Source organism: Drosophila rhopaloa, unplaced genomic scaffold, assembly GCF_018152115.1.
Source record: "Drosophila rhopaloa isolate 14029-0021.01 unplaced genomic scaffold, ASM1815211v1 contig_163, whole genome shotgun sequence".
NCBI lineage: Eukaryota > Metazoa > Arthropoda > Insecta > Diptera > Drosophilidae > Drosophila > Drosophila rhopaloa.
This window is the reverse complement of record NW_025335043.1, coordinates 3,212,793-3,225,205: the sequence shown is the minus strand read 5'-3', so window position 1 is coordinate 3,225,205 and position 12,413 is coordinate 3,212,793. Positions and strand designations below refer to the sequence as shown.

The following is a 12,413-nucleotide window of genomic DNA, read 5'->3' as shown; positions in this document are numbered from 1 at the left end:
CAAAATACGAGTTGGCCTGGGGCGGAGTTGCTCGGTTTTTGGGGCGGTGCGTGACCACACTCGGCCAAACGAGATTTGGCATCAAAATCAGAGCGAAACGGATTCGGATGTCTCTTTATATAGTATATTGTATTCAAGGATGGCTCAGAAGTGATCACAGGTTTTATTTTACTTTATTTCCCATTTTACAGACTTGTTTTTATTCACTTTGTTTGACTTAAAAATTTTGTAAATGTTTCGTATTATTAACTACTTTATAATCAACAAATAAAGGAATGGTTTTATATAGCAATAGAAAAAGGAGTACATGTCTAAAAATATATTTTAATTATCCATTTATTATTGCCCAAATTTGAGTGCTAATTTCGAAGAATATAATAAAAAGCGAATAGCGTTTTCCTAGGCTTCAGTATAATCCGATTCATTGAAAGTTGGCTGCGATGTTAAAAATATGTGTATAAAGTGGCAACTATTTATAGCTTTTCTGTGATTTTGGAGATCACGCGCCTCTTGCAGTCGCTGTGTGAATTTTTTAGTGGATCCCGGCTCGCATTTTAGTCGGTTCCAAGTCATCGCCGCGTGTCAATGGACCGACTTTATCGGGGGGCTGGGAACGGTCGAACGGTCGAAAAGTTGGGCATTCTATGGCGCTGAAAGACAAACAGCTCGCAGGCAACGATGGCCATTAGTTTGAGGTCTGCTACAGCAACCCGACGGGAGTAGATGAGAAAAATCAACAGACTGGGAACTCAATAAAATAGCAGTAGATGAAAATGGAGGGGAGGCCGTCGGAGACTGAGCGTTGGCTAATGGAGAAATGTATCTGGCGGATGGACAAGTGAATCGAATGGATCGCCACGTAGTTGTCGCACCCGTGACGGATGTGTCTGGCTACCTATCCGCCGGTCGGTCATTCATTAAAGGCTGCCGCACGGTTTCATTAAGAATCCTGGGCGGAGGAGTACGCGGAAATGCAGGCCAACCCTCCGCGATACTCAACCCTTTCGAGGAGAGCGTCCTTGCCCTAAATATTCACCGCACGGCATTGTAGCCGCTTTATGGCCAATCCTTTCTGCTTGTGTGTTTGCAAACAATTCGATTTTATGGCCGCCTAAGCGAATTTCCCCGCCTCAATTAGGCTGAGGTTGTAAACTCATAAAGCAAACACGCGAGAGTGCGAACGCCGAGCAGGCAGCCGCCAAAAAAAAAAGGGAAGAAAACGGGGCAGGCATTCGGTTTGCACAGGATACGCGCAAATACGCATGTCCTTTGAGCGCAATTAGCCGGCGGGAAAATCCCAATGCCGATATCGATCCCAGAGCAAACCCAGCGATCGAGTTCGTGTCCGAAGTCTTTCGTTCGCCATTCTTGGCTTTCCGCCCATGGGTTCGCCCCTTTCTAGTCTGTTTACTCGAACCCAAACCCAAACCCAAACCCAGACCCGAAACCCAGACTCATTTACATATATTGCTCGTCTTCTGCTGTTTTCGCTGCGCTTAAGTATGTTTGCCCGGTCCGATCTCTCCGTGTTTGCTTTGGGCCATCTTGGCCATCTTGACCATCTCGGCCTGTTTGCCGCTCGTCTACGTCTTGCTTTTCAATGCCGCTCTGCAGGATTTTCGTGGAAATTTCCAGCTTTTACGAGCACCAAACTTGAAAATGGCGTGACTCGGCAAACAATAGATGGGAACACCAAATGAAGTCCGCTCTAAGTTCGGTTCGACTATATTGACTTAACTTTGAAAATAAACTGCTGCAATTAGTTGCAAAATTTGCAAGCTTCTTGTCGCGAATTTGTTCTTAATGTGTAGACTTATAAGATTTTGCTTTAATATACCCTACAAATGTAGAATTTCTTATTCACAATTCTCTTTTAAAATACAATAGCTTGAATTGTTAGAATAATGTAGGAATGTATTTGAAGAAAGGCGAAGGTTTGATGGATAATATTGGTAAAGAAAAACAATAGAAACATATGTACATAAGAACATAAATATTTGCAATACAATTTCATGCAAATGGAAATAATAAACATTTAGCGTAAAGCAATTTTTAAACGATTTATTAGCTTTAAATAGATAAAAGATTAAACCTATTTTGTGTGCCTTTTTTTTGCATCCATAATTTAATTTGAGCAATCCGTGCGTTTGTCTAAAAATGTGTACCTTGGGAATAGTGATCTAAAAGTAAATTATATTAAACCTTTAATTATTTGGTTAGAGACTTTTATAAAATGGTTTTACTAATCGCAGACTCTTTGTGTTTTTCATCTTAAACCGTGTACACTTTGAATTCAACATTGCAAAACTCGACCTAGTTAAGTAGTTAGACTAGGACCACCACTGAAAATGAATCGCCTGTTCGTTAAAAGAGCGGCTCAACCTTTATCCAGGACCCTTCTCAGTCCAAGTGTGAGTGGCTTGTTCCAAGTAACATCCACTAGAAACTCCTGTTGCAAGGATGAGTACGCCCTGACAGACCACAAGTTCGATGCGATTGTGATCGGAGCGGGCGGAGCGGGAATGCGGGCGGGATTTGGGCTGGCGGAGAAGGGTTTCAAGACGGCCATGATCTCGAAACTGTTTCCCACGAGATCCCACACGGTGGCTGCCCAGGGCGGCGTCAATGCGGCCCTGGCCAATATGGACAAGGACGACTGGAAGTTCCACTTCTACGACACGGTCAAGGGCAGCGACTGGCTGGGCGATCAGAACGCCATCCACTACATGTGCCGCGAGGCGGAGAAGGCGATCTACGAGTTGGACATGTACGGGATGCCCTTCTCCCGGCGACCGGACGGAAAGATCTACCAGCGGCCCTTTGGAGGTCAGACTTTGGACTACGGGAAGGGCGGGGTGGCCAGAAGGGCATGCGCATGCGCAGATCGCACGGGCCATGCCCTCATCCACACGCTCTACGGACAGTCCCTGAAGTACGCCGACTGCTGCCACTACTTCGTGGACTACTTCGTCCTGGATCTCATCATGTCGCGGGGCAGATGCGTGGGTTGCTTGGCCTGGAAGCTGGACGATGGCACCTTCCATCGGTTTCTGGCCAACAACACTGTGGTGGCCGCCGGCGGTTGTGGTCGCGTCTATTTCTCCACCACCGCCGGGCATACGTGCACGGGTGATGGCAATGCCTGGGTGTCCAGGCAGGAGCTCCCGCTCATGGACATGGAGTTCGTGCAGTTCCATCCCACGGGTATCTACGGAGCAGGGTGTCTGATCACCGAGGGCGTTCGAGGGGAGGGCGGCTTCTTCCTGAACTCCAAGGGAGAACGCTTCATGGAGCGCTACGCCCCGAAGGCCAAGGATCTGGCCTCCAGGGATGTGGTGGCTCGGGCCATGACCATGGAGGTCCTGGCCGGCAATGGTTGTGGTCCCCTGCAGGATCATGTGCACCTGCAGCTCCACCACATTGACCCCAAGATCATCAGGGAGCGGTTGCCGGGTATTTTGGCCACTGCGAAGATCTTTGCCAAAGTGGACGTGACCAAGGAACCAGTGCCGGTTCTACCAACAGTGCACTATATCATGGGAGGAATTCCAACGAACCATAGGGGAAGGGTGATCACGGTCGACGAGAATGGCTGTGAGCAGGAGGTCAAGGGACTCTACTCCTGCGGAGAAACATCCTGCGCCTCGGTTCACGGGGCCAATCGATTGGGGGCCAACTCCCTGCTGGATTTGATCATCTTCGGTCGGATGTGTGCCTTTGATATTGCCGAAGACAGCTGTCCGGGTGACAAGCCACCCGAGGTGGATGCCAAGGCCACGGAAAAGTCGCTGGAAAACTTCAAGTGTCTGCGCAACGCAAATGGAGGCACTCCGACTGCCTGTTTAAGGATCGAACTGCAGCGCACCATGACCAAACACGCCGCTGTTTTCCGGGATGGAAAACTCCTCAAGGAGGGCCTGCTCAAGATCGCCGAGTTGTGCAATCAGTTCAAGGACATAAAGGTCACCGATCGCACTCTGGTGTGGAACACCGATCTCGTGGAGACATTGGAGCTGCAAAACATGCTAGCGAATGCCGTGCACATCATTACGGCCATGGAGAATCGCAAGGAGTCGAGGGGTTCGCATGCTCGCGAGGATTTCAAGACGCGCCTGGATGAACTGGACTATGGGGCACCGATGGCCGGGCAGAAAAAGAAGCCCATAGATGAGCACTGGCGCAAACACACCTTGACCTTTGTCCTGGGCAACAAGGGCTGTGCCTCGATCAAATATCGTCCGGTGGTGGACACCACTTTAGACGACTCAGTAGCCTCCATTCCACCAGCTCCACGCACCTATTGATTGTTTGCGGCGGTTTCGAACAGGTTTATCTTAACATCACTTATGTTGATAAGGATTTATACATGTATACACTAACGAAAATATTTATTGATTCGTACAAGTCATTGAGTAAAATAAAGTGTTAAGAATGCAAATTCAATTTTGGGTTTCTATCTTTGGAAATCCGTTTCTGTTACCCATTAGTATTATTTACTTTAACTATAAAGGTCTTAAACAAAATAAATAGTTTATAGAAGAGAATTTCAACCTAAAAAAATCATTAAAACCTATTTGAATATAAATTTGGGCATTTATTTTACATTTTTTGATAAGACGATCATATTATTTTATGTTGGTATACCTCCAATGATTTTTCAAATTTTTAAAATACAATACAATACTCGTAGAACTTAAACTTCAAACCTAGATAATTGAATACATACTTTACAATTCTATATACATCAACCAAATTGTATGTTTAATTTAGTTGTACAATTGAATTTTCAAATAAATGAATCAAATGTTTAGAAGGGGCCAAAATGTGTTTGTTTATTAGATTAGGGAGTTTTTGATTGGCTTAGTAGTTCTCACAGATGTAATATTAAATTAAGGAAGGATGTCCTAATCATCTTCCTCCTTGAAATCATCCTCATCAATTTCGTCCCCATAGCCTTCCTCATAAAAGTCTTCCTCCAAGATGTCCAGTTCAGGATGCAAACGCCGCTTGCAGTAGTTAACGAAGCAAGTGATCCCAATCCATAAGAAGTAAGTGCCCCATGTAAGAAGGGCGGCAAACAAGAAGGAGAGGGTATAGGTGGCCACCCTGGGGTCTTCTCCAACTAAACCCGAGTCCATTAGGTCGATGGCAGACTTGTAAGCAAATATCGAGAATATAATGAAGGGAGAGGTCGGGTTTTTCCAGAAAGGCATTGGGGTTATATCCTCCCATTCACGCAGATGGATAAGATAGCGCAAGGACATCAGGTCCTGTTCGTAGCTCAGTCGACGAAACTCCCCATCCAGAATATGATAAATGGTCACCTGACCGAAGGCGGAAAATCGTCTGCGCAGAGTCGAGGGCGTGGAAAGATCCCCAAAAGCCAATCCCACATCGATGCAGCCCATTGCGGTGGTTGCCAGCTCGAAAAAGCTCATTTCCAGGTCCCTGCAATCCGGCTGGTTTTGTGAACAGAGTAGCAGCAGCCACTCGCCAGATAGCAACTGCTCCCAGTTGTCCTCGCCGATCACGGCCAACTGTCCAATGACCCCGGTCTCCAAAACGAATACCGGGGACAGAGGCCAGTACTTTGGGGGTTCTCCGGCAGCATCGAGTATTCGGGTTCGAGACCCGAGATCACGGGCTTGGAAACCAGAAGGAGTAGAAAAAACTTCGACATTGTATTTCAGAAATAATAAAGATTTTAAGTTCCCGTGTTACTTTTTCGTAGGCTTTTTCTTTTCTTGCTTTGACGTTTGACAATTAATAAAAGGTATAGAGTGACACAGCAGTAATCACCTTTCATGTTGACATAACCATCCTTGAGACACACCACCCAGTATTCAAACCTATGACAAAATTTTAAAAATCAAAAAAAGCCGAAGTTAACAGAGCAAAAATCAAAAGTCTGCCAAACTCGATTGAAACCAAAATTATGTTAAAAAGGTGTCTTAAACCATCACTTATTTTTATCAGACTCTATTTATTAATCTTTTTAATTTTCATTAATTTTACTTACGTATGTACGTAACTTAATTAATTTTTAAGAAGATAGAGATATACAAACTATCAAAAATCAAGAGAGTTTTTAACAAATATTTTTTTCTATTTTACTTATAAAATATTATTAATAAAATTTTAGCAGCAAGAAAAGGCAAACGTTATTTACATTATCAATCTTTACCCTCAGACCATTTCAAGTGAATAAAATACATATCTCATATTGTAATTGAAATAAAATTTAACCAGTTGATCTAGGGGTACAGTTGCCACCACATAACACTAACAGGGCATTATGTTCAGATGGTTATCGTTCCAACTCGATTGTTGATGCTGTTCTCGTGCGACTGTTGCCGATGTCTGAGTGTAAATAATTACCCGCTACGGGAATAACTTGTAGGTTATGCGAGGAGCGCTCAAAGGAGGATCCGATGGGAGGACCTCCCCTAATGACCACAATAAATTATTTTCATTTAGGGGCATTTAGCATAGAGAAAAAGCCGAGTGCCTGGTAAAGAAATAATTTATAGCTGTTGAAAACTTAACATGTTCATTTGGTCATATGTGTGTGTGTGTGTGTGGGTGTGTGTGGAAAATGGGAAATTGTTGGGGTGTGTGGGTCCAATAATAATGGCGCTTGTTAAGGCTTATGAGTAAATGTTTGTGTGTGCGTGTCTGGGACAGCAAATGAAAGGCCAACAGAACAGGACCACACGAATACTTTGCCAGGACACGCCGCCCACTACCACCCCCCTCCCGAACACCAAGGACATGCCCCAACTATTTGGTATGTATTTCGTGTGCCAGTGTGGATACAATTGTTGCTATTTCATATGGTTTTGCTGCTGGGCGGCTGCCACCGACAGAAAAATTACAGTTGCATACACATTTGCCTGTGTTAAATTGTCCCACAACCAATACAAAGTGACCTTTTCATTTATTTTTATGATGCCCCCCCCCCTGCCCCCAAAACATTTCCCAATTTACCTCCCATACCCCCTCCCCCTCGTCACATGTTACATGAATGCCCGCCCAGTCTTGGCCATAAAAAATAGTTCGCTCGATTCAACTTTCCTGCGGCAACAAATGTTGGATACTACGGCCTAAAGAGGATTCCTGTTTGCTGGTTAAAATGTTTTTTTTCTGGGATTTTGAATTTGTTTATTTCAGACTGAACCTAATGGAAGGGAAATCTGTGGAGGCCCATTTCAGTGCCATGTAATATAATATCTGTGCTTTTTTGTTGATGGTGCTTATTCTTGTATGCCATTTTATCATTACTCTGTGGAATTACCATAAGTTACCCAAATTCTGCTAACTTTATTGGCAGCTGTTACGTGAAAAAAACCATAATTGGCATCTTAAAAAAGTATTTTAAGCATTTACTTGCGCACCCACGCAAAACTTAAAACTGTCGCCGCAACTTTGTTGATATCTGTTCAACACACAACTTTCCTTCTTGCTGCTTTTGGCATTAAGTCATTCGTTAAAGTTATAGTTATAAATAGTTGGACTAAGGCCCTATATTAAATCATAATGTGAAATTGAGAACATTTAAGAAGGACGGAAATAATCTCTGTATAAGCATCTATTCCAATAAATATTAACTTAGGGCTTATATTAAACACCAAAAAACTTTTTTACTTAAAAACTTTTGTCGGTATTGTGGCTTTCTCATTAGAACCTGATTTTTCTATCCACTTTCTTTATCAAACCTTTTTTTGGTGAGGAATATTTAGTTAATACTAATTCGAAATGTTTAAATCCATTTTTTATGCAACTGCCTTTGGCCATCTAACTTTTGGCACTCCAGTGTCTCTACTTTGCTGTTCTCCCCTCGTGTTTTTTGGCTCTTACTCGCTGTAGTAGATAGCAAGTTTGCCGAAACTCTCGAAGTTGATTCCTCACTTCATCGAAAAACAAAACAAAATGTTTCAGTTTAAGCTTTTACCCAGTCACTTCAGCTCGTGAACGAGTGCAGTGCACTTGCCCCGTAGCAAGATGGAATACGAAAATTGAATGTAGTGCGGCAGACACTCAGAGAATAAATCAGGATTTAAAAAATAGTTGAGGTGTATTTGCTGATCATTTTTTTGAGATTAATTCTCAATTATACGTTAAAAAGTATTTCTAAATTAAAGGGTAAAAAACCTTTTATAATTTATGACACTTTTTACCATATTAAAATAATTAAAAAATTGCATTCTGGATATAAACACTTAAATGAAAGGGGGTGATGTTTAAAAATATCCTCACTACGATAAGATCCGATTATTAAAAGTCTCAAGTCATTAAAATGAATAAATATTTCCTAAGTAATTTGTGCACATAGTTGAAGTTTTATTATCGATTCGACAAACTAAGATTGTGTTATTCACTCCATTTGTTTGTTGTTTTTTTTGACTTTCAAAAATCCAATTACTATCCTTTTTCCAAATTCACAAAGTTATTCTGAGTGTCCTATTCTACGCTCCAGCTCGATACCGGTTTGGCATTTGAAGGATTTGGCAGGACCACGAGTGGGGGAATATATCTGTTCCGTGGCCCCGGGCGCTGGAGTGAGCCATCATTTATATGTTGCTTTTCGTGCCTTTGACTCAATCATCTGCTCGTTTGGAGGCAGCAGGAGCTTCATAATTTCCATTAGAATTGCCTCGGGAGAAAACCGAGTCAAAGGCAGTCCGCCCGGCTAAATGCCTACCATTCCGGCCGTCCAGTTTGACCACTTTGGCAGTCAACTATTCCGGCCATGCCAAACTGCATTTCGGCCCGATCTATTCTCTTGTTTTGGGCTTTTCTGTGTTTTGCTTTGGGTAATGCTTTCTGGGTTTGGTTTCGGTTGAACGTGTTTTTCCGGCACACAAACACGCGCCCAAAAACATTTGATTTATTAATAAATTATACACTCTCTGCAAAAATAGAATTCATTTCTATTTTCATTTATTTACTTGCAGGTGAGTTTCGCCCGGGGAAGAGCAATAAATGCGAGGGCAGTTAAACTAGTGCTCTAAAATTGTACGGAATATTGAATTTCCAGTGTGTATCTGGGTACTTACATATGTTTTCCGGTAAATTGATGGCCAAATCTAAAACGAATTGAGTGCGCCGCCTGTTTGTGAAACAAACAAATTGAAAACATTTTTTTTTTTGGCCAGCCCAAAAGCCCAACATCAAAAAATAATGTTACTTTCATTAGCCGCATGCAGAAAAGTATGCAGCTGCAATTGAGTTTATGCATTTGGTTTGCAAGGTGACGCACAATCTGACGTCAACGATTTGGTGAGTACAATTTGATGGTATGTTTTTATTTTCGTATATTTTGTATTATAACTTTTTCATAAGTTTAATTTATTTAAACTTAAGTGAGTACGTTTAATGGGGTATAAATTTTGTACATGGTCTAATAACTTTCCACGGTTTAAATAAAGGTACTTTGGCTAATGAAGCTCATTAAAAGGGGTTTTAAAAAATACTGGGGTTTTTAACCAGTATAAATTCAAAATAAAACAGAATAAAGACAGAAAATAAGTAAATAGTTGTCGTATGAAAACCACAGCAAATTCTTCATCACAAAAATGTTCTAATCTTGTCTTTGCTATACCATCAGTAACCATCAGTATTGCCGTAACTTATAAATGCCATATTATTTTTGACCACAAGCTGAAAGCAAAAACAAGAAAGGAAAGCTAACTTCGGGCGGAGCCGAAGTTGATATACCCTTGCAGAATACTCTGTAAATTATATTCTCCAAAATTATTCATATGATGCATTCTTAATACTCATAAAAAATCCGAACTTCCTAGCTTTAACAACAACAAAGTTATGGCATTTCCAATCGTTCAGTTATATGGTAGCTATAGGATATAGTCCGCCGATTCTTATGAAATTTGGTAGGTCGGATTGATTGGCCAAATATAACACCCACAGAAAATCCCAAATTCCTAACTTTACAAACACCAAAGTTATGGCATTTCCGATCAATCAGTTATATGGCAGCTATAGGATATAGTCGGCCGATCCTTATGAAATTTGGTAGGTCGGATTGATTGGCCAAAAATAAAATCCATAGAAAATCCCAGCTTCCTAACTTAACAAACACCAAAGTTATGGCATTTCCGATCAATCAGTTATATGGCAGCTATAGGATATAGTCGGCCGATCCTTATGAAATTTGGTGGGTCGGATTGATTGGCCAAATATAAAACCCATAGAAAATCCCAACTTTCTAACTTTACAAACACCAAAGTTATGGCATTTCCGATCAATCAGTTATATGGCAGCTATAGGATATAGTCGGCCGATCCTTATGAAATTTGGTAGGTCGGATTGATTGGCCAAATATAAAACCCATAGAAAATCCCAACTTCCTAACTTTACAAACACGAAAGTTATGGCATTTCCGATCAATCAGTTATATGGCAGCTATAGGATATAGTCGGCCGATCCCGGCCGTTCCGACTTATATACTGCGTGCAAAGGAAAGAAGGGTGTGTGCAAAGTTTCAATCCGATAGCTTTAAAACTGAGAGACTAGTTTGCGTAGAAACAGACAGACGGACAGACGGACAGACGGACATGGCTATATCAACTCAGGAGGTGATCCTGATCAAGAATATATATACTTTATAGGGTCGGAGATGTCTCCTTCACTGCGTTGCACACTTTTGACCAAAATTATAATACCCTCTGCAAGGGTATAATGAACCATTTCGTAGCTGCAGGGAATTCCTGTCCTTATATCGACTGCCAATCAGGAATTTAATGTCGATACTCGGTAGAACGTGGTGACAGGCAGGCAGTTTCTTCGGCTCGGATGTCGAACAGGCAGGATTTCTGGGGAGAAGGCAGAAAATCTAAATAGGCCCTCCCATGTGGGGCTCTTCCGTGTCCTGGACAACAAATTGCTTGTGCAAATGTTCGGGGACTGGTGGAGAAAGTGCCGGGGAAAGTGGAGATGATTGCGCTCACACATCGAGCCGACACTATTGGAAATACATTGCGTTTGCCTTGCTCTCGGGAGTCAAATGAGTTTTGCATAAACAAACATTGTCGACCAGTCCCTTGCCACCTGCTGCTCAAAAAACAAGTGGGAATGCTACAGTTGAGTGACTCGACCATAAGTTGCACGGCTCTACAAATTCAAACCAATCATTTTATTTCCACGATTTTCTTTTTTAAAAACTTACTCTTATAAAGTACTTCAAATATTATTTAAAAGAAGGAATTGTTTGCCAGGTAATAATTACTATAAGGATGATTATTACTATTTACAAGAACTTATCTATCGAATAAAGTTTTTTGTTTGTTGGTAAAAATATGTTTAAGTTTCTAGAATATCAGTGAACCAATAACTTGATATACTTTCCATTACAAAATCCCCAAAAGTACAATTAAAGCATTTATTTTAAAAGTACCGGGTGAACACAATAATTTTCCAAAATACTGGTGAAAAAATCAGCTCAGTGCTCTTGCTGGGAATGCATAATTAAGGGAAACAAGAAAAATGAGCAGGCCCACACCAGCCATTCCAGATTATTTTTTGTTTCCCACATTGTACTTCCTGCAGCAGAGTTTGCTTCCGTTTTTCAAATTAAAATACGTTTAGCTTGGAGTGCACGTACTCATTTATCATTTTATTATGGCAAAGGCAACGGAACAGCAAAGGCAAAGGCGATGCCAACGGTGGTGGCATAAGGTAGGAGCAGCTTTTCCACTCTGCCGTTGGTTTTCTTGCGCACTTTCTAATATTACGTGCTGGCCAACGGGGCGCATGAGTAATGCGAGCACATTGTGCACACAAAACTCGATTTTGGAATTGAAGTTTTGCTGTGTTGTCTGCCGACCTGTTTCGTCTGCTGGAGTTTCCTTATTACAGCACCCGCTCTGCAATGCGAATTTCGTTGAGCAGATTTCCATTAATGGTCACTCGCCTTGCTCTTTTCCTTTGTTTTCAGCTCTGTGGCAGCAAATATGAGCAGGAAAAACTCCAAACAATGATAGCACACTGAACAAACCAAAGAACCTACACGCAGAGAAAAGGCTTTAGTCCTTTAGAGTATTTTCAGGAATGGTTATACATTTTTAGGAACAGTAATTTGTAATGTTGGGAGTGTAATGTCTCTTAAACAATTATAATGTAATTGTTTTTTGGAAGCTCTACAAGAGTTAACTAATTTTGCCAGTTAAGTACTTATATCAGCTCGAAAATATTATTTTTATTTCCGGTGCAGTGGACAACTAAATTCCGTTGCAATTTCATTTCGCTCGCCCTGCAACGGGCTCCCTTTTTTCTCTGGACTTGGTTTGTTTCACATTTATATTCATTTGTTTTCCGTTTTATTTACCCAGCTCAACCGCAGCAAGAACAACAACAAACTTTACGGGTGTGTGCATGTGTATTTAGGTGTATGTATA

The 12,413-nt window shown here is 41.7% G+C and overlaps 2 protein-coding genes across 2 annotated transcripts in view; both read left to right on the top strand.

Annotated features, from left to right (window-relative positions):
- The window catches only part of LOC108047695, a 108,287-nt gene that overhangs the window by 15,359 nt on the left and 80,515 nt on the right, over nucleotides 1–12,413 (top strand).
- Nucleotides 2,293–4,443, top strand: LOC108052382 (succinate dehydrogenase [ubiquinone] flavoprotein subunit, mitochondrial). The gene has a single exon (XM_017134767.2). The coding sequence runs from the start codon at nucleotides 2,349–2,351 to the stop codon at nucleotides 4,302–4,304; it is 1,956 nt and encodes a 651-aa protein (XP_016990256.1). The 5' UTR covers nucleotides 2,293–2,348; the 3' UTR covers nucleotides 4,305–4,443.